At 37.3% G+C, this 23,210-nt stretch overlaps 1 protein-coding gene across 3 annotated transcripts in view; it reads left to right on the top strand.

Annotated features, from left to right (window-relative positions):
- fgd (faciogenital dysplasia) overlaps positions 1-23,210 on the top strand; it is a 64,478-nt gene that overhangs the window by 39,695 nt on the left and 1,573 nt on the right. For all 3 annotated transcript variants that reach the window (XM_017468590.3, XM_017468589.3, XM_017468591.3), the window contains 17 exons: positions 2,090-2,251; positions 6,259-6,439; positions 8,104-8,722; positions 11,935-12,030; positions 12,622-12,758; positions 13,934-14,087; positions 14,452-14,590; positions 15,766-15,824; positions 16,778-16,924; positions 17,060-17,152; positions 17,295-17,374; positions 17,484-17,514; positions 19,423-19,527; positions 19,976-20,026; positions 20,296-20,397; positions 20,854-20,988; positions 21,736-21,876. In XM_017468590.3, coding sequence (XP_017324079.1) covers positions 2,090-2,251; positions 6,259-6,439; positions 8,104-8,722; positions 11,935-12,030; positions 12,622-12,758; positions 13,934-14,087; positions 14,452-14,590; positions 15,766-15,824; positions 16,778-16,924; positions 17,060-17,152; positions 17,295-17,374; positions 17,484-17,514; positions 19,423-19,527; positions 19,976-20,026; positions 20,296-20,397; positions 20,854-20,988; positions 21,736-21,876 — 2,432 coding nt within the window. The remainder of the gene's footprint in view (positions 1-2,089; positions 2,252-6,258; positions 6,440-8,103; positions 8,723-11,934; positions 12,031-12,621; positions 12,759-13,933; positions 14,088-14,451; positions 14,591-15,765; positions 15,825-16,777; positions 16,925-17,059; positions 17,153-17,294; positions 17,375-17,483; positions 17,515-19,422; positions 19,528-19,975; positions 20,027-20,295; positions 20,398-20,853; positions 20,989-21,735; positions 21,877-23,210) is intronic.

The following is a 23,210-nucleotide window of genomic DNA, read 5'->3' as shown; positions in this document are numbered from 1 at the left end:
GCATCACCGAGCCACCACCATGCTCGACTGTGGACAGAGTGTTCTTTCTTCATTCTTCTTCCTCCAGACATATCGCTGATTCATCGTGCTGAAAAGTTCCATTTAATGTTTCATCACTCCACAGAACAGAATCCCAAAACTTATTTATATGATATTGAGCTGACTGTTCTTGTGCTTTTTCAGTAGTGGTGTACGTCTTGGAGTTCTGAAATAGAAACCTTATGCGTTTAGTATCTGCCTTACTGTGCTCACTGAAACCTCAGTGCGTGTTGACACCAAGTCTTGCTACAGGTCCTTTGCAGTCACTTGAGGGTTTTTCACAAGTTGCCTTCTCAGAAATCTGGTTGCAGCCATTGATGGGTTCCTTTTTCTGCCCCTTCCAGGTATTTCATTAATTTTCTGCCCCTCGCTAGTTCAGGTATTTCATGTGTTCCAGGTCAAACACACCTGCTGCAACTAATGAAGCGCTTGATTAGTTGCATCAGGTTTGCTTGAGACAGTACCTGTTTTGCATATTTGTGCCATTGTGAGGGACTCGATTGAGGGGGTTGAATCATTTTTATTGCATCTGTATGTATCTGTCTGCATGATAGCCATCATGCATCACATGTTTCACTATGTAAAGAAAATAACAAAATGCCCATAATGCAGGAAATAATAATAAGGGTAATTTGGTACTTAGAAATTAATTTATTCTTCTTCTTCTTATTATTATTACTATTATTATTAGGGAGTGAAGCACTGAAGGTATTATTCTAACTTTTCTTCTTCTTCTGCTTTTTATTATGATGATTCTTGTTCTCATTATTATTATTATTATTATTATTATTATTATTATTATTATTATTATTATTATTATTATCTTCTTCTTCTGGCTAGGGTGTCTATGGCAGCCCATAGAATCATCTGGTAAAAAGTTGGGCACACCAATTGGGGAAAGTCTAAGGAACATTCTGGCCAAATTTTGGCAAGTGCTGCCAAGGCTCTAGTGCCACCATGGGGTAAAAGTTGTACCTAATTTGGAAGTCTGTTTATGGTCATGACTTTTGAACTGTGTGACCAAAATTGAATAGCCAGGAATCCCTGAATTCCATGGGTTGAGATGAGTTCAACGCACCCTATGACTTCAATTTCCGCTTAAGTAGATTTTCTGCCAGCTTTGATTTTGACAAAAAACTTTTTTTTTTTTGCTACTCCTGTAAATTTTGTCCAATCAACACAAAATTTTGCATCTGAAAATTGGTCATCTTCAGACCAACCTGGACAAAATTTATCAAAAGAATGGTGATATTCCAAAACTTTTGCCCATAATGTGCCAACAAATCTGATGGCGAGGCTGCCAAACAGGAAGTGAGGCTGTATATCGGCAACGACCTTGCACACTGACAAGTTTTGGTAGGCAGCTTCAGGACCATGCTCTGAGACTATACAACAAATTTTGTGACAGCATCACTTACTGGTCAAAGGTTACAAAAATCTATCTAAGGTCCATTTTTGCTATTCCACCTCCAAATTTTGTCCAGTCTTCCCAACATTTAACTCGCAAATCCCTAAAAAAAAAAAAAAAAAAAAAAAAAAAAAAAAAAATCACTCTTGAATCTCTTTGCATAAAGTTATGTCTCTGCTTTCCTGTGATTGCATAGGCAACAATTAGTTTGTCTGCGAGTCTAGGTGCTTTGCCCCTGAACTAATTGTTGTTGTTGTTGTTGTTGTTGTTATTATTATTATCATTATTATTATTATTATCATTATTATTATTATTATAGTGAAGTTGATAATCCCTCTCCTATAACCCACTTTATGAATACATTAACAAAGTGGTGATTTAAACAGAGCATTTTCAGACTACTTGGGTATAAATAGTTCTTATTAAGAAAGACACTCATACTCAATCTATAGACGGAGCTAGAGGTTCATTTGGGGACTGATCACCAGGTCGTCTCTCTCTGCCTGAGAGCTATTTTGGGTAAATTGGTGATCTGGTAAAGGTCAAGCAACTCCTCTAGTTTCAGTTATTTTGGAAAGAGAAACAAACACTGTGTGTCTTGGTACTTAGCTGTTTTTGGGGTTTTTTTTTGTCTCTTTCTAGACCTCTCATCCTCGCTCGTACAGTATTCCTGTGGATCATTGGATTTGGTGTTGAAAAAGAAAACCTCACCTCTTCCCAGATCATGTCACAAACACCTTGTTGGGAAGCCCTGCCACGATCACTCCGCTACACAGAGGAAGCCAACATCACGGAGACCTCAAGGTACATCCAGATCACCACATATTTATTCAGGCATGTGACAAGGGCTTTGTTTGAGCTAATTACACATCAACGGCCTCAACTGAGGAGAGCTCAATTGCTGGCAAAGTTGTATGAGCATATGTTGCATTAGAAGTGTGTAAATTAACTCAAGTCTATGTGCCACGCTACCCTTATTTTACATTTTGTCTCTCTCTCTATATATTTTTTTGCTTTCTGTTGGCTGTTTACTGTATTTAGAACCATAATCTACAATCGAGTTGTAATGATTGTGCAGCCCTTAGATTTATAGAAAGTTGTTACTCTAAATGTATAGTAATTGGTTGTTTATTCACCTTCCTACTATTTAGCTGTGCTTGAAATTACGGCTAGCCAATTTCGGCTGTCCATGTCCCCTGTGTTTCAGTGATGTGGTTGTACGTTTAGTTTTTAGCACGTGTGGAATGCACATTGTGTTGATTTTCTGCCAACGCTCTCCAAGAGCTGTTCCAAAACTCCTTAAGGAATATCAGTGACTGCTCAGTTATAAATGGAAGATTTTAAAGGCATAATTATGTTATATACAGTCCTCCAAAACTATTGGAAATTAATTAATGAATTAATTTGTTCATTTATTTGTGCTATACAACAAACACGTTTGGGTTTGAGATCAAAATAGGGATGTGACATGAAAGTTTAGGATTTCAGCTTTTATTTCCTTTTGTTTACATCTAGTTGTGTTAAACGACATTAAATATAGAACCTTTTGTATCAGACCACCCAATGTTCAGCTGAGCAAAAGTATAGGAATTGAGTCTTACTTAAGACTGCATCAAGTAGTATGAACTCCATTGACATCACTCGACCCACTCAATATCTGTTGCTCAGTGCAACTAAATTATTCTAAATTGTTCTAAATTGTTGTATTGGCTATGCCAAATGTTTGTGCAATGATTGATTTTCCCTTTTTTCTCAGCTTCAGAATGGCTTGTTTTTCTCCCATAGACAGCTCTCTGATCTTCATGTTGGCTTATCCTTTTTAAAAAGAAATGCAGTCTTCACAGGTGAAACTGAAGGCTAAAAGCAAGAGTATATGTTCAGAGCAATTTATTGTTTAAACAGTCAATGTAACAGGATGCACTGTCCCAATATTTGTGCTCGCCTACAAATTGGCTGGTCTGATTCCAAATGTGCTATGTTCTATGTCGTTTAACGCATCTGTATATAAATACCAGGAAATAAATGCTGAAATTCTAAACTTTCTTCTTAAATTCATCTTTTGATTTCAAACCCAAATGTCTTCAGTGAATCGACCTTGCCTTTACAATAGTTTCAGAGTAAAGTATGTGAATGTTATATTTTATAAAGATTTTAGCATAAATAAAGAAGTCAGTATTAGTGTATTAATCTTTTTCTCTTTACCTGCAACACCATTGTACCATTGTGGATGACCACTGAGCTAAGTTCCTTCAGTGTGGGACAGCATTTAGCTCTTCAGCTACGATTGAGAGTTGGGTTATAATCAATCATTTTTAGTGTTATGTTTTACAATAACCAATCTGAGGCCAGAACTACGAAAAAAAAGAGAGACACTTTAGAAGGTACATCTGGGATGGCTGCCCTCATTTTATTTAAGAGTGCTTTAAGGGAAAATTAAATTAAATTAAATACTTTTTTTAAATGGTCCTGGGAAGACAGATGGTCACAAATAGAATCTATAGAACAACAAAAAAAAAGTTTTGCTTATTTCAAAACTATCTATCACCTCAGAGCTGCACTGTACGTTTGAGTATTTGACAGAGTTGATGAATCACCACATTTTTATTTATTTAATGAATTGTTTTTGAAAGGCGGTCAGATTTAGTTTTAGATTTTTTTAAAAAAAAAATTAAAATAAACTTTTGTATTCTTCATATTTTGATAAATTTTAACCTATTTCCCACCATGAAAATAGCCATAGTAGCTGGCATGGTGGTAAAATACAAACAAACATTTTTGAAAGAGTCATAATAATGCATGTACACATGCACGGCAGTCGAGACGGGCTGTATGTTAGGGTTGGACAGAATATTGAACTGAAAAAGTGTCACATAGCAAATGACTGAAAATGGTAATTTCCCGTTTCTCTGAAACAACAGGGACACATTAATGTAAAATATTCCAAGGTGAAATGTTTAGCGTAACTTTACATACTGGTATGACATGAGAGCAGTGCCATTGTGGGGGGAAAAAATGTGTCAAATGTGGTGTTCTTTATCAGTGAGTTTTTAATCGAAGCAACCTGTCATTGTGGCTGATAAAATTCAAATAAAACAATTTCAATTCCCCATTGAGAGATTTAAACTAATGTCAGTACATTTTTAACTCCGATTGTTTCATAGAGTAACAAAATTCAGTCCATCCAGAATTCGCAGAGTTTTTTTGTGATCGTTCTGGCCAAAAATGCTCGATTTTTGTCGTGGCTATTTGTTTGAAAATTTGCGATGCAACTTGCAGACTTTTTTGTGCTTTTTTTTTTTTTCTCTTCTTTTCAGAAAACTATTTGAATATGGTCTTTCACAGTGATGTTTATTGGTAAATGATACCTTTTAGCTGTACTCATGTTCGATGCATGAAAGAGGGCTTTGGCTGAATAGGCGTTGTAATGACACGCCCTGGCCCGAATCTGCGGAAAATCCGCTGTAATTTTGAAAGTGCAAGTTCCTCTGAATATTGCTGGAGTTTGCTTGATTTTGTTTTATCTGCCATCGCAAAATCCTGGAAGGACTGACTATTAATGTATTAGTGCAGGAGCTGTAAGCACTTTTAATAAATCTAAATTTTGTCTTTGCTACTAGTATATCTTGCATTAATAATGTGCAAGAGTTCAAATATACATATAAATATACATCTTTTTTTTTTAATTAATAGGGGATAAAACCTAAAAATCTGAAATCCTCCTCATTTTTATGTAAGCATTAACACACTGCTTTCTTAAACATACTTATTCATTAAAAACAATCCGATCTTTAACACACAGTGGATATTTCTTCATTTCTATTTCTCGTTACTTTGTTTTTGCAACTGTTGTTTGTGTTCAATTTCCCAGAATTCTTTCCCTGCTACTGTATCATTTTAGTACCAGTTTTGCTGTACTTAACCTGGTATAGGTTTTAAAGTAAAATGTTACTGGTATCTTAGACTTGTTTTCTTGATTGACTGTCTTTGTAAGTCTAAGCAGTATTTAAATAGTACCAAAACCCTCAGGGCATCACACCAGGGGGCACTGTTAGACCGGAAGTGCCCTCCTTTTTTTTAAAAAAAATTTTTATTAGGCCTTTATTTCAATTGTTTACATTAGTTATTTTAATGATGATAATAGCCCCCCCCCCCCCCCCCCCCCCCCCCCGAGTAATTTGTTTGCATAGGTTTGTTAGTTCTTATTTATTTAAGCACATGTGAGTTAAAGATTTAAATCATCATGTCTGTGCATTCTCGCTGTTATAATTCACATGTGTCTGTGTGTGTTTCTCTGATGTGTGAGAAAGAGGAAGGAAGTGTGAAGAGCACAGCTCAGAAAGATTGCACATATCTGCACACATCTCCGAGTCTAATTTCTCACTCACACATGCACTGTATCAAACACGTACTACACAAACAGATACTAATTTTATACATTTTGCATGTTGTGCATTTATGCTGAGAGACTTCTGAGTTTATGCTGAGAGTTAGAAATAAAACTTTGTGGGTTTGTGTTCGGATGACCGTATTCTTGTGCAACCACAGTATGACTGATTTGTACTTCCTGTTCACAAACCAGGAAGCTTTTGGTTGTGTGAACAGCTAGTCTGCACCTTTATGTTGTCTGTCTAGAGCTCTGTTTATCTGTAATCAGTGGACTTGGAATTAACAACATGGAGGCTTCATCACATGGCCATCTGCTGAGTAATTTGAGGTGGTCCATCATCGCGCTGCGAAAACTTGTCTGACACTTTTTTTTTTTTTTCTTTTTTTTTTCCCCTCCACCCATTTAATTTTTTTTTCCCTCTTAGTGCCCCCTAAGCCCACACATCTTCAGGCTTTGCGGCAGGACAAGTGGCCACAGCAAATCCCTCCAGCACCTTGTCGCCCTCTCCCAGTCCCTCCTCCCAAACCCAAAAGGCTCACATCACCGCAGCAGAAACATCCTGCCAAGAGTGTGTGTCTCCTCATTGACAAGTTTGAAAACTCCAGGTAAGGATAAAGTATTTGTATGTGTGTATCTTCAGTGTATGTAATGTTAGTGCCATACTATTGTATTATTACTACATGATATACCTGCAAAGCTGTGTGTGTTTTGTGGGCAGACTACTGGTTACTAATGACTCATTCTGCCTCAACTGCTGTTTTTTTTTCACATTCATTCTCCTTTTTGTATTCTCTCTAGCTCTCCTTTTTTTTTTCTTTTCTTTTTTTTTTTAAACATGTATCCACATAGCAACATAGTGCTCTATTAGCAAGAGAAACAGTGTCCCTAATACGTGTGAAGTTATACATAAACTACACATGCAGCTAAAATGTAATTTCTGTCTGTATGTACTGTTACAGTTGGATTATAATACTGTACATCTTCGTAAATACACCTATATCCACTTCAATTTTGTGTAATTTTACTTGTGTAACAGGGTGCTCGTTTTCAAAGATGACTTTGGGGAGTATCACGATAGGACTTAATAATAAAATAGTATCAGGGAGTGTTTAAATATCTACATTATGAAAATACTAACATTGCAACCGCCCAGGTAACGTCAATGTACATAACATTTAGTTATACTACATTGTAATGCGTGTAGTTGATGACAATAATTGCATACTAACTACGCAGGAACTAGGAGTCTAATATAACAATTTAATTACTGTACAATAATTGTACACGTAATTGGCTATACATGGAATGCAATGGCAAACAAAGTAGACAGTTCCTATGCTTTTTCTGTGTAAAAACTGGAGCATTACGGTATTGTTTGCAATTGCATTTGAATTTCTGTACTGTGTACATCTAGAAAAACTGATACAAGTACAGCTAGATAAACGTTCGGTAAGTTGCACAGTAAGTACTTTCACAATGCTGGTAAATGTTGATACTGTCTGAAAGAAATGTCCTGTTAAAAAAATAAGCAGTTTAGACTAAAATGTTTAGCCTACGCTGCACTTTTGTGGGTTTTTTTGTGGGGGTTTTGGGGGGGTGGTTTCTGGGCTGGTACCATTAATAATGCATTTTTGTACCCGTAGTACTGTATATATCTTTTAACTTGAAAAATGGAATATTATGTACCGTATCAAATTATCAAATTGATTCACATATTTAGATCTTTGAAGCTTTATTCTGAACAAAAGTTAAAGATACACCTCATGCATCTTCCCAGGTAAGAGATTCACACTAAAAGTACAAAACATGTACCTTTTGAGGGTACCACCCCAGAGACAAGGAAAACTAGCAGTGTGGTACTGTACCTTTTATTTCTACGAGTGTAACCCCCTGTTAGCTGTATTCCAACTGTAACAAGGCATACCTCATCATCAGTTGTGTTATATTTGCATGTTTAGTTGATATGTCATCTAGTCCGTTTTTTTGTTCTGGTGTTTTAACATGAATAATTAATGTTGTAACTGGGTCAATTCTTCTAATAATGCTACAATGATCAGTTTTATTGATGATGTCGACCTGTTTATTCAAAGCAACTTACGATCCATACACAGAGCTGAGCAGTTTAAGGTTAAGGGCCTCACTCAAGGGCCAAGCAGTGGTTGGTTGCTCTATGTAAACAGAGACTTGCTATGCTTTTAAATCCCACCATTTCATGTACATAAAAAGGAAAATAACAGATGTTGGTGTATGCATGTTTGTTTTCTCTTAGGGCCCCAATTCTGGGAGTCCAACCCAAAAGTGCACTCCGGTTGCACCTGAGGATGGAGGCTCCAGAGCCTGAAATCACAGAACAGCCTCAGCTTAATAAGTCAGAGGTGAACGAGTCCGGGAACACATTCATCATGGATGAAATTGCACTTAAAAAGGATATGGAATTGCCTGCTTTAGACTTTTTAAGAATAGACTGTGTCAGTGACACAGTCAGTCAAGACAAACTTGACCAAGAGTGCCACAGTGGGGATTTGGACGTTAATCACAGTGATTCTGATGATAACCACAACCATGCAGAGCATGCAGTTAAAGACCAACTACATGATGTCGGAAGTTTAATAGGTGGCCCATGTGCAGGGCAGGTTAACAATGTGACAGAGGCAAGCGGAAAGATTCCAAATCGTGACAGCGGAATAGACAGCCCGTCCTGCGGAGCCGAGGGAGAGGCATTTCCAAATGAGGTCCCCATTGAAGAGGAAGAAAGGAACGACAGCATAGCCACAGAAACAGAGAGTGTGTCATGTGTCACCACTAGCAATAAGCGGGACTCAACACAAGATGAAGATAGCGATTTGGATGAAGAGAGCAGCGAAGATCCAGAGAGCCTAGAAGTCAAAGTAAGGTTATATACACACAGAAACTATCACTCATTAAAAGGGCATAATCAAGACTTATTACATTAGCATAGCATAGAATTTGACATAAAGCATAATATTCAATATGTAGCAGACGTACCACATGTCAACTTCCTGTTTCTCCCATTTATCTACTTCCCTAAAGTAGCTGGTGTGGTTTTGATAAGTTTAATGTCCCACAAAATTACATTTTAGAACTGACATCTTAACCACATTGTCTTGGCCCTTGCTGGTACATTTCTGCCTGCTGTGGAATGTTTGTGAGGGTTTGTCGTTGTGCAGTGTACAAGTACAAAGCCAATTAAATGCAGGTAGCATCTAACCAGAAGTGTAAAAAAAAAGTAGCACTGAGTTATTTAGTGCAAGAAAGAGACAAATGAGGTAGGATGGCAGTAAAGTACAAAGTGATAGAACAAATGGCATGATATACGAGTAACATGAGTCCAGGGACATGGGTTAATGTAATCAAATATAGTACAGTTGAACATATGTGCAGATGGAGTGGTGTATTAGTGTCCATGTCCAATGAGCAGTTGGAGAGTTTGGCCAAGGGGGATTAGCATCGTTAAACAGATTGACAGTTGATGGGAAGAAGCTGTTACTTAGCCTGCTGATGTGCTGCTCATTGGAATATGTTTGTTTTTTTTAGTCCATTTATTTTTGTTTACATTTGGTATACCATCGACCCAACCAACATATTTACCAACATATATTTTGATTTAGAAAATACTGACTTAATAAAAAAAATGACTGTATATAATAACTGAAAATAACGACTTTCGAGACCAGAATCTTTTACCACGACGACAGCAAAACAGTAAATATTAATTCATATAAGTAGAAATGACTGTGTTTCTCATATTTTTTGTATTACTGGATAATTCTGTATTAGCTGTTTTAAATATGAGCACATATCAGACAGTGACTTCACCAGGCTAAACAAAGAAAATGGAGGTATTGAAAAGACACCTCTTTCATCTTTCCTGTGGAGAAAATGATATTGCTCTGTCTTTAGTACTAAGTTATGTTGGTAGCTTAAGGAAATGGTTGTAGTCACCATTGTCATTCAATTCATGTCACCTTTATGTTTATGCATTTGTGTCTTCCTGTTTTGAATTGCGACAGGTTACAGGCAAAATTAGTATCAAGTTCTGCTCTTTCAACAGTGTATCTTTGTCAAGCTGTTCATGTCTTTCCTTTAATGTTTCACGGTCTTCCGTTCCCCAATACTTTGCATTTTATTGAAAAGTCTCTATGAACAGATATGTTTAAAAGTCTACCTAAAATGCAATGCAAATCGGGAAGGAAGCATTGCAAGCCACCACAGGTGTGGGTCGGACTCCACTTTTACAGAAAGTAAAGAACAAAGACGTATTCAGCCTCAGTCTTCATTCTAAAATACAAGCTGCTGGTGAACAAGTTTGCTTTATAGTAAAGGAACCGAGATGGTTAAGGACCAACATTTGGGATGAATTGAATCAATCTTGAATGAATTTGATCTTTTGTGACTGCAGTTTTATTGCAGAGTTGAGGAATCTATTTAAGCAGCTTAATGTATGCTTATCATGGATCCTGGCAAGAGTTGGAGGGAATGTCAGTGAAAAATAAGAGCAGGAGAAACAATAACAAGACGTATGAAGTGTTTGGTCTTTTTTTTTTTTTTTTTTAATCCAGGTGTGTCAGGAAGTATTCATTCTTTCATTCTGATCTCCACCGGAAACATCCTACACATATGAACACACAGAACACACCCTAACTGTCTGTCTGTGTCTGTCTGTGTGTGTCTGTGTGTGTCTGTGTGTGTAATTGTGAGTGAGGGAGAGGGACTTCACATTTTTAGTGATTCAGTTTTCATGCAGTGGCCCATTTCCAGATGGGAGGGACTGATAAAAGAAAGTAAATGATGAGTAGCAAAGTTCCATCACCTAGTGGGTATAGTAAGCCCTGCAGTCAGGTTTGCATGAGGTGAAGTATTTGGCTTTGTTGGCAAACATATCTTTACAGTTTGTCTCTACCCATCATCCCCCATTTCCTGCCTGCTTTGTGTGCGTGTGTGTTTGTGTGAGCGCGCACGTGGAATGTATGCATCACCATCACAGCTTTAATGACAACAACAACAAGAGCAACATTAATAAGAATACATTTTTATTTATATAGCACCTTTCTCAAACCTACATTAAAAAGCTGATCGTCTAGGTCAAAAAAAATATTTAAGGTTCTTTCATTTATAGGATGAGTACCACTGAAAGCACAAAATCTAATAATGTTGCATTTTTGTGCTCTTGTGATTTTGGACTTCGCTTTAATGATTTGTTAATAGGAAAGCTCCAAATTGGCAAAATATTCTTTAGATCATATGATGGAATAATCATATGATTTATATTGTTTACTAATGTTCACTGTTTACACATTGTGTTTGAATAATATTTTTCTGCTATGGGAAAGGAGGTGGAGAGAGGATGGGGTGGAGTCAGTCAAGGTCACCTGCTGTTAGAGCGGTAGGTAGGATAGTTGATGGGTTAGGACGAGAAATAGTTGAAAGTTCATGGAAATGTGGAAACCACTGTAGAATGCATCAAAACATATGAACGTGTGAAACTTAATGAGGGGCATTTTAAGTTCTGCGTGTGTTTTCAGATTTTTAGATGCAATCTCTATTGACCTTTGTGGCTATTTGTTCACATTAAACAAGTTTGATTAATTATATTTAAAAACATGTCCGCTGGACTCGCTGCTTCATGAGCCACAATAACAGTTTAAAAACTTACCAAGATGCAACAACTGTTATGCATGCTGAATGATGCATTAATTGCCCTTTGCTTTAATAACTTCTGACTGTGCAAGGAAAAGCTTTTTAACACATTTATAGTTATGCTTAAATATTAAGAATAAGATATCTGTACTGAATAATCGGTTTAAGGTCTAACAGACACACACAACGCGTCACTTTTGCTTTTTCATCACTTGAGTCACGGTTTGTAGGAATACGTGTGAAAACTGTAGAACTGTACGCTGTAAGAAATGTTTACTTTTGTGTCTAGCTGGAGATTTTATTGTTGATTTTGCAGAACACCTCAGTACCTAAGGGATCACTACAGACCCTTGTCAAATCAATGACCCACAAGAAAACTTCAGTAAGCGTTGTTCAATTGCTGAGAGTAATATTACTTTCCCCATCTCATTCTCTTTCCCAGGGTTTGCAGTCTGAGTCTCAGAAGTTGTTCAATATCGCACAAGAGCTCCTCCATACAGAGGAAGCGTATGTCAAAAGACTCAACCTGCTAGATCAGGTAAGCTTCACGCTGTTTCCTGTTTCATGCACCTTACTTTCTTTTGCTTCTAACCCACGTAAATGTTTTACCCAAAACCCCTGTACCATGAGTCTTAACTAATACTTCTGTATTCACTTCAAAGACAAGTCAACTTAATGATCTGTACTCGTAATATACTTAAATCTAAAATGGATTGTTCCAACCTTTTTGACTGGAGTGTTTAAAAATATAAAGCAATAAAGTCATTTTTAATTCACATGGTTTCCATCTTTATCATTTGATTCCCAAGCACTTGAATGATTTTTTTTTTTGTGTATATTTCCACACATATAGTTTCATTCATAATAATCCAAAATGTGTGCCTTTTTGTAGTTAACAGGACATGAGGGATAAACATTGCGTCTTTATTTAAATATTAAATCTGTCCTTTATATCCGGCCTACTATTTTCTGGGTAAAGAATAAAAATTATTAGTGCACAGAAGTTTATGGAATTAAAAAAAAAAAAAAAAAAAAAATTGGTTAACAAGCTCTCTCCTCTCTCCTCTCTCCTCTCTCCTCTCTCTCTCTCTCTCTCTCTCTCTCTCTCTCTCTGATATTCTCATTATAGGTGTTCTGTACCAAGTTGACAGAGGCAGGGATTCCTATGGATGTGATTAATGGGATTTTCTCAAACATCTCCTCCATTTACCGCTTCCACCATCAGTTCCTGCTGCCAGAGCTACAGACACGAATTACTCAAGAGTGGTGAGATTTCTTTATTTCTGTCATGTCATACATGCACAAGAACAAAGGTTTCTTTTTCTTTTTCAATCATTACATATGAAAGAAACAATGCAAGTTGTACATCCATATTTTTATTTTTATTTTATTTTTATTTTATTTTTTATTTTTTTGCATTTAATGTGTAGTATATATAGCTCATTAGTATAACCCAGAACACAAAAAGGAACAAAGCAAAATATAAATCCACCATGCGATCATTTGCATATTCTTAAGGGGTTAACCTTGATCCTGTGTTTATGTTTCTGTAAAGCTGCTTTCAGACAATGTCCATTGTTAAAAGCGCTATACAAATACAATTTAATTGACTTTAATTAATTGTCGTTGTTTACTTTGAGTATGAGCAGCAGATACATTTTGGCTGAACTATTTCTTCAAAATGTTGCTTGTTTTTGGTGAACAAGTTATAGGTAAATGTATTTGCTGAAGGGTATGAAATTAGCACCCGCCAAATGCGGGCGAATAACAACACTTGTAAGTGGCATGTAAAATTGTCTGGTCAGCCCCCATTTTGATGGGGACATTTCTTGCACAAGGGCTTGTAGAGCTTGCAAAAATAGATATCTATATTTGCGTCATTTAGTTGTACTCATTCCTCCCTCAGTGCTTGTGATTACCAGTGGCTGAACAAACATTATACATCACTTTATGGCTGATATTCTGCCTAACCATTTCCTTTTGTGTTCCACTGAAGAAAGAAAGTCATAAGGCTTGAGGATCAGTAACTATTGACAGGATTTTCATACATGCAAGGTATTGCATGTAAAGGGAAAGGATTGTGTTCTTGTGTATGATTCAATAGTTGAGTGTTTTAAACTTTGTTTACATCAGTTATATCATTTAAAACAATGTTTGTTAAAATGACCAGCCACTGTGGCAGGTGAAGGAAAAAGTTCATTTCAGACACTGATTGGCTGTCTTTGACAAAAATGGCCTGTGCGCGTGTGGTTTTTAACAAGTATAATATGGAGGCAGATGACTATTTATGTTCTTATCTGTGATGGTGGAGAAATATTTTGTGCTGGTGTGCATTTGTATTTTTGTGTGAAAGTCTGTCAGTCAGTCTGGCTTTACAGTATCAATTTTGTACATGTGATTACATGTGCCAGTGTATTTGTGTATCTGACTGTCTTTTACAGGAACACAACTCCACGTATAGGTGATATCCTGCAGAAGTTAGCTCCGTTCATGAAGATGTATGGGGAATATGTCAAAAACTTTGACCCTGCAATGGACTTGGTCAACACATGGAGCCAGAGGACCGCTTTCAAAAGCGTGGTTCAGAATATCCAGGTCAGAGTCGGTGTATGGATGTGTGTCATTTGTGAGTTATATAATGATCAACATAAAAATTGGTAATAACTTAACTTCACCTGGACCTGTCAGTAAAACTAGTTAGAATCCTTGACCATATCTTAATAGTTCAGTAATTATGCAGTGGCTATTTTCATTTACACTGAAGTGAACCTAATCAAGCAAGTCTCAGTTTTAGCTTTAAATTATTCAAGTTAAAGCCATGCTCCTCAAATAAACCCTCTTAGTAACTATATTGCTTATTTTGTGACAAAGACTGTAAGAGAACAAAAAAACAACAACTTTTTGTAGTTGATGAATACTCAGCTGTTTTGTGTGTGTGTGTGTGTTTGTGGGCATGCAGAAGCAGGATGTATGTGGTAACTTGACACTGCAGCATCACATGTTGGAGCCAGTGCAGCGTATTCCTCGTTATGAGCTCCTCCTCAAAGATTACCTGAAGAAACTGCCCAGTGATGCGCCAGATAGGAAAGATGCAGAGAGTACGTTAACTAGTTTGTCTACAGTGTATCCAGAAACACTTTTTGTGCGTGTTTTGTGTGTGTGACCAATTTGAACCCTTACAACACTCCACGCTTCCTCTTCCTTTTATCATGTTCCCGTTAAATTGCAGAGCAGACATATGTGCATATACAGTATTTGGCACTTATTATATGATGAAAGAAAGACTGATTTTGAGTTAAACAGTATAAAATGATACTTTAAATATATATGAATTTGCAGTAGATTAAATTAGCTTAACAAATTTACTATAGCAGTAAACAGTATTTCCTTTCTAGAATTTGGCCTAAGTTTATCTTGAGATTCTACAAAAATGCCTGCTGTCTGAAACATGAACAAATCTTGAAAATGTTGTCAAAATCCTTGCTGAGCCAATACCAAAATGATGCATCGAAATATATACACTACCAGTCAAAAGTTTGGAGACAGTTGTAGACAAAAATATAATTGTGCCAACATATTTATTTCTTTCATTAGAGAACGTACATTTTATGTTCAGAAATTTTTTTTGCAAATGGATGACTTGTAGCTAAATCTTCCGAAAAGTAGCCAATAAGTGTCCAGCGTAGGTAGGAACTCCTTTAACACTGTTTAAAAAGCATCTCAGGGTCAAACTGGTTGAGAAAATGCCAAGAATACATTCCTGGAAATTCTAGGCAAAAAGGGTGCCTAAAAAAAAAAATGCTAAAATACTAAATTATTTTGGATTTTTTATCACAACATAATTCCCAGAGTTCCATTTGTGTTACTCCAGAGTTTTGATGACTTTATTATTATAAAATGTGTGGGGGAAATATTAAGGATGAGTGTGTTTTTAAACTTTTGACTGGTAGTGTATAATCTACATGACTGTGTTATACATTTGTAATTTTCGTGTTATTCATATGCAGATTGTCACCAGAAATATTCCCGATAAATCTCAAATGAACCATAAGAGTCACGTTTTAGCATGGTCATCATGTAGCCATAAAAGGTCTTTCCATTTGTGTATCTTGTGTTTATGTCTGACTGTGTCTACCACCAAATCCATCCAGTGCTGTTAAACCTGTGGCCATCTTCATCCTGTGTGTTTCTAAACTTAAACCATGCAATTAATCAGTCAGCGGACACTTTAAATCGTCTGTGTGTTTTGACTTTATCTGTCTCACTCTTTCAGAGGCTCTGGATTTGATCTCCACAGCAGCGAACCATTCTAATGCAGCCATTAACAAGATGGTAAGTGTAGCTGTTTTTCCCCTCACTGTCACCATGTTGTCAGACAGGATGCATCGTTTCCACTTCCTGTCTGTTCACTTAACAGTCTCATATGCAAATGTGTTCTCTGTTACATTCTCACATTGTTTACATTGTCTTGCTCTCTGCTTATGTTTCTCTCATCCTTACTATGTTCCTTTAGTCTACTTGATTACACATTGGCCTTTTTCTAATGAAGGGTGATTTTTAAAAAAATTTTATTTAATAAAGCAAATAATATTTTAATAAATTATGTTTTTAAAAATAATTTCCAAATTATTGGAATGGTAACAAATGAGACAACCCTGTCCACTTTAATAGGAACCTGTGCACCTGCTCATTTATGCAGTTATCCAAAACAGCCAATGATGTGGCAGCTGGACAATGCATAAAATCATGCAGATACAGGTCAAGAGCTTCAGTTAATGTTCACATCATTCATCAGAATGGGGAAAAAGTGTGATCTCTGTGACAGAATGGTGCGAAAAACACCAGTTTTGTGTGTGTGACAGTTCTGTGGGTGGAAACACCTCATTGATGGGAGAGATCCGAGAATGACCAGACTGGTCTGTGCTGACATGAAGTCTATAGTAACTCAAATAATAACTATTTACAGCTGTGGTGAGCAGAAAAGCATCTCAGCATGCACCAAAGATCGAACCTTGAGGTGGATGGGCTACAACAGCAGAAGACCACATTGGGATTCTCTCCTGTCAGACAAGAACAGGAATCTTTGATGTGTTTTGCATGCTAAGATGCTTTTCTGCTCACCACGGTTGTAAAGAGTATATTGTACTAATTTTCCTGTTTTTAACCTGTGTAATCTATCCAACTCTCTAGTGTAAGATTATATGTTTGCTTGCTGTGTCCGAGAGACAGCAAAAGATGGCATATGGCACATGCTAAAAGACTTTTAATGTTGTGTGCATCATTAGGAGAAGATGAATAAGCTACTGGAGGTGCATGAACGATTGGGTGGGGAGGAAGACATTGTTAATCCAGCTAATGACCTTATCAAAGAGGGTCATATAAAGAAGATGTCTGCTAAAAATGGCACAGCCCAAGACCGATACCTCTACCTGGTTAGTCTTTATTCATGAGTCACTGTTCATCTCCTTGTAATCAAACATTCACAAAAAGAATCCTTTAAAAAAAATGTGCAGAAAATTGTCCAACATTCATACAGTTTTAACTGTCTGTATATGCTCTCTTCACAGTTCAATAACATGTTGCTGTATTGTGTGCCTAAATTGCGACTCATGGGACAGAAGTTTAGCGTCAGAGAAAGGATTGACATAGCAGGCATGGAGGTATACAGTAATTGTGTGTCAAAATGATTTTAAATTGGAATTAACTCTCTCTGTTATAACAGTATGTGAAAGTGAGAATACTTAGCTGTAAATGCTTTGTGGGTATGTGTATACAAGAGCTAATGAAACATTACTATTTCAGGTCCAGGAGAATGTAAAGCAGAACCTGGCTCACACTTTTACAATCATCGGCAAGCAGCGGTCTCTCGAACTGCAGGCCAGGTACGATGTGCTATCTGTGTGTGTGTGTGTGTGCGTGCGCGCGTGCGCATGTGTGAGTGTAGATGGATGTTTTTTTTTATTGGTTTAAAATTGTTTTTCTTATTTACAGAAATGCTGAAGAAAAGCAGGAATGGATCCAGGTAAGATGTGTGTGTGTGTGTGAGAGAGAGAGAGAGAGATGGAGTGCTTTAGTAGTAGGGGATTAGAGTTGGTCGATAGAGTTGCCTCCAAATATATATATATATATATATATATATATATATATATATATACATATATGTATATATATATATATATGTATATGTATATGTGTGTGTGTATATGTGTATATATATATATATATATATATATATATATATATATATATATATATATATATATATATATATATATATATGTGTGTGTGTGTGTGTGTGTGTGTGTGTGTGTATATGTATATACATATATATATACATATTTACACACACACACACACACACACCGATCAGCCATAACATTAAAACCACTGACAGATGAAGTGAATAACATCGATTATCTTGTTACACAGGCACCTGTCAAGTGGGGGGATATTAGGCAGCAAGTGAACAATCAGTTCTTGAAGCAGGAAAAACAGGCAGATGTAAGGATCTGACTGACTTTGACAAGGGCCAAATTGTGATGCTAGACCACTGTGTCAGAGCATCTCCAAAATGGCAGGTCTTGTGGGGTGTTCTCAGTATGCAGTGGTTTGTTCTTACCAAAAGTGTTCTAAGGAAGGTGATCCGGCGGCAGGGATCATGGTCGCCCAAGGCTGATTGATGCTCGTGAGGCGTGAAAGCTAGCCCGTCTGGTTCGATCCCACAGAAGAGCTACAGTAACACAAACTACTGAAAAAGTTCATGGCGGCTGTGATAGAAGGGTGTCAGAACACGTAGTGCTGTGTATGGGGCTGTGTAGCTGCAGACCGGTCAGAGTGCCCACGCTGACTCCTGTCCACCACTGAAAGCACCTACAAATGGGCACATGAGCATCAGAACTGGACAATGGAGCAATGGAAGAAGGTGGCCTGGTCTTGTTTTCTTTTACATCATGTGCACAGTGGGGTGCATGTGTGTCGTTTACCTGTGGAAGAGATGGCACCAGGTGTGATGCTCTGGGTAATGTTCTTCAGGAAATCCTTGGGTCCTGATATTCATGTGGATGTTACTTTGACACATACCAGCTACCTAAACATTGCTGCAGACCAAGTACACCCCTTCATAGCAACGGTATTCCCTAATAGCAGTGGCCTCTTTCAGCAGGATAATGCGCCCTGACACACTGCAAAAATTGTACAGGAATAGTTTGAAGAACATGAAAAAGAGTTCAAAGTGTTGACTTGGCCTCCAAATTCCTGAGATCTCAATCCGATCGAGCATCTGTGGGATGTGCTGGACAAAAAAAATCAGATCCATGGAGGCCCCACCTCGCAACTTACAGGACTGAAAGGGGTCTGGTGACGTCTGCTAACGTCTTAGTGTCAGATACCACAGCACAGAGGTCTTGTGGAGTCCATGCCTCAACGAGTCAGAGCTGTTTTGGGCAGAACTACACAGTATTAGGCAGGTGGTTTTAATGTTATGGCTGGTCAGTGTATATTATTATACACAATGGCAGAGAAATTGTAGCAAAACATAAATGAAGGTAGGTTTGTAGGTAAATGCTGGTACAACCAGTGGGAATGGTAAATGACATTCACAAGAAGCAGGCTGAATCAAATTAAACTTTGAACTCAGGGAGTTGTATTCAGTGCATATTGGGGAAAAAAAATCAGCAAACCCTGTTGTGGTCAGATTTGTTCAGTGTACGTGTTCCTACAGCTGTACACCAGTGTCTCATTTAAATACGTTTTTGCTATATGTCTTGACGGTTTTGAATTACTTTCATTCTTTGAAGGGGAAGTGATATCTTTCACAGGGAATACACATACAAATTTAAACCATGAAACTTTGTGTTGTTATTTATAAAATGAATGTCAACCACCCCGCTCTCTCTTTCTCTCTCCGTCTGTATGTGTTTCTCTACCTTAGGTATTCTTGGCCACAATAGATAAGCAAAAACAGAAAAGTGAGACATTTAATAAAGCCTTCATTAGCTCCTTATCCCGTGATGATGAACACGCACCTGACTCACCGGTACAGTATTCTTTTAGTTCTTTTTTTTTTTTGCTCTGTCTTTTCAGCTGAACAATTTTCTGTGTTTGTGTTTATTGCTGGTGTATTTATGTCATGTCTCTTTGTCTGTCCATATCCATATAATTGTTATTGAGATATTGGGACTCAAATTAGCAAACACAAACAAGTTACATAAGCATATCAGACGAGTCAAATTTCAAATGATGACCACAATCATCTCCAGTTCTGGAGGGCTGGAGTTTAACTCTGGTTATTCAATTTGATTGTTCCTTCTAATAAAGTGGTGAATTAAATCATGTGTTTTTAAGCAGGGGAAATGCCAAATTGTGCTGGACACTGGCACTCCAGGACTGGAATTGGTCTATAATTACAATAAAGACATTATTATAAGGATATCGACTTGTTCCATTTATGACTGCATGAACCTGATGTTTTTGACTCTCCACAGAGTCCATGGAGTAATGCATCTGTTGATTCAGATGGAGGTGGGAATGAAAGGGTGAGTAAGATATCTCTGCATACCTGCAACATGGACTCTGTGTCTGTCTCTCTCTCTCTCTCTCTCTCTCTCTCTCTCTCTCTCTCTCTCTCTCTCTCTCTCTCTCTCTCTCTCTCTCTCTGTTTCACGCTCTCTCTCTCTTCCTTTCATCTCTTTATTATGGCAGCAAATTAGCAATTTGACTGAGTAGTGCATTATTCTTTTGGTGCACTGCTGTGCTTCATTGCATGCTTTAAACATGTCCGTGCATGTGTAAATCTTCTGTGTAGAGGAGTTCAAAGAAGCGAGACAAGGAGAAGGAGACTTGTAAGGGCTGCAACGAGACATTTCACTTCACCAAACGCAAGCACCACTGCAAGAACTGCGGAGCGGTGAGTGGCAGTGCTCAGTGAATGTCTGTCTCGTGCTCATGTGGGGCAAAGTTTAGTTGTGAGCATTTAATATATATTCGCCAGGTCTCAGGTATTTTCTGCTTCCAGTTAAAGTATACTCCTACCAGTGATATATCCAGTATACTGTAAGCAATTTCAAGTCAACTAACATAGTCACTGCTCAGTTACTTTCTGAGTTATTTTTATTTGTTAGAGATTAATTAAATTATGTTTATAAGGCTAGAAGTATGTGTACTAGGCTATAATTCTGAGTGTAGGGGATTTTCCAAAACATAATTAGTTTTTAACCTAATGTCAAAATGAACTTGCACTTCTGGCAACATAAAGTTCATTTGTTTATGACAATACAAAGCCAAACTATTGTCCTATTTATATGCCCTTTGCATGAATGTGCCATTTGTATGACTTTTCCTACACATCTGCTGCACCCTGCAGGCTGTCTGTGGTAAATGCTCAAAAGTGTCCGAGACCAAGAATATCCGCATGTGTAAGCAGTGTTTCGAAGTCCAGCAAGGACCTGATGGGACGCCAGGGGGCAATGTTGAGCAGAAGAAAAAAACAGTCGTAGAGGTGAGAAGCATTAAATCCTACATGAGTCATTTCTTGTAAATGACGGCTAAACAGCTAATAGAAAATGACACTAGAACATGTTCCACAATTATTTATAGTTTCCCAGGAGTTATGATACATACGTAAATATGATTCACAACCTGGGCTTTTAAAGATAACACCCACATATATCCATAAGTGCTCTGTAACACACCTACCACATACTCCTCTTACTCATACACCTTTTAATAGACTAGCAGCTATCTCACATCTGTAATGAAGTACGGCTAAAAGAGATTAGTTATGGCCGTGCAGGATTTAATAAAAAAAATAATTTTGGGGAGGAAATCTTGTTTCCTGTTTCTAAATATGTAAACAGGCCTACACGCACATTCATCCTGTGAACTGTCTGTCCTATTTGTAGTATTTTCTGCATTATTGTGACAGCAGCAGCTAATACACTGACCCAATAATACAGACACAAGTAATCTTGTTATACGTGCATAATTATGCCAACAGGGTTATTTTAACTTCAGAATAATTATATGCCCGTACACTGTATTTGTGCTGGTATAAGACGCACATACATATTTTACTTTCCTACCACTTGATCCTTTGCTGGTTTATATTTAAAACAGGGCTTTGGACCACATGCTTCTGTGGACCACATTTTCTTCACTTTTAAAAAATACTGTATGCATTTTTTTTTTTTTGGTTGGTTGGTTGGTCTAATTATTGTTTTGTGTCTAATCTCATGTGGTGTTGCAGAAGCAGCTCTCCTTGACAGATGATAGTTGTGTACTATGCAGCCAGCTCTTGGTTCAGGAGAAAGGAAAGAACTGGATCAAGACCTGGGTGGCAATAACAAAGGCAGAACCACTAATGCTTTACCTACAGACTGCAGGCCAGGTAGTACAGTGTGTGTGTGGTTGTGTTTATCTGTCTGCGACTTTAATGAGATTGAGGTCAGGTGGATTGTACAAGCCTGCTGCTGACCTCACACTAACTGACCGTTGCTTACACAGCTTAATCTGTCTCTCCATCTTCACTCTCTTCATTTCCTCCTTCACATTTTTATGTTCAGTTCTGTTGGTCTACAAGTTCCTTTTGTTCTTTCCTATTTATGATAGTTTTTTTTCTCTTTCTGTCATTCTTGGTCCCTTTGAGAAACTGTTCACAATTGTGACAAAAAATGAAGTGCTACAATGATCCACAGGTTTTGTATCATTGTCTTGCTGGAAGAGCCAACCTTGACCCAATTTTAGTTTTCTAGCAGAGGCAGTGAGATTTTCATTTTAAAAATCTCCTATTTCTTCATGGAGTCCATTATGCCATGTGTCCTAACAGGGTTCCCACAGCCTTTTACAAACCAGCCATGCTTTTGTTTAACCGATATTATTTTTACACCAAATCCACCTTGGTGCCAAAAAGCTATTTTTTGTCCCATCTGACCATAGAACCCAGTTCTATTCAAAGATCCGTAGTGTCTAGCAAACCCCAGATGCTTGCATTTTGTGGTTAGATGAAAAATTCCACAACGTCTGTTAGCAAGGAGGTGGCATCTAATTGTAGATTTGGGGATTTTGTGACCCAAAATGCTAATCTCCATTCATAATCAATTGAGGATATGTTTGCTTCTAACCATGCTTTTTCTGTGTATGATAGTAAAATACATTTGTGTCTTCTAACAGGCAGATTGTTCTGATTGTTTTATACTTCCAAGTTAATGCCCCAAAAGTGAATATGGGCATTTTCATTCTTGTAATAATTTTTATAGCCATTGCCTCATTGTTTTTTTTCCCCCCTCATTTCATTTGTGTATTCTCTCATGTTCCATATGTTGATGAATTTGGCCTTTGTGTCGCCTCATACTTATATATACCCCTATGGTAATATGGTTAAAATGGTCTTCACATGCACGTGCACACGCGTGCACGCACACACACAGACACACACACACACACACACACACACACACACACACAAATACATTATTCTAGGGTATTAAACATTCATAAATGTATCCTGTGTGGGTTAACCTTCTCTATTAATATTAGGTCATAAACAATAGTAATATAGGTTTTATTGTATTGTTGTTTATTAAAACATTAGCAAAATGGCCACTTTATAGGGAAATTAATTTGAATTTAATAATTTGGTGTGGCATTTATTGTAATCTTTTAAATACTGTTTTATCCTGGTCAGGGTCACAGTGATTTTTGAATCCTATCCCGGGAAATTAT

Source organism: Ictalurus punctatus, chromosome 5 (genome assembly GCF_001660625.3).
Source record: "Ictalurus punctatus breed USDA103 chromosome 5, Coco_2.0, whole genome shotgun sequence".
Taxonomy (NCBI): domain Eukaryota; kingdom Metazoa; phylum Chordata; class Actinopteri; order Siluriformes; family Ictaluridae; genus Ictalurus; species Ictalurus punctatus.
Note: the sequence above shows the minus strand (reverse complement) of the source record. Positions and strands in the feature narration are given on the sequence as shown.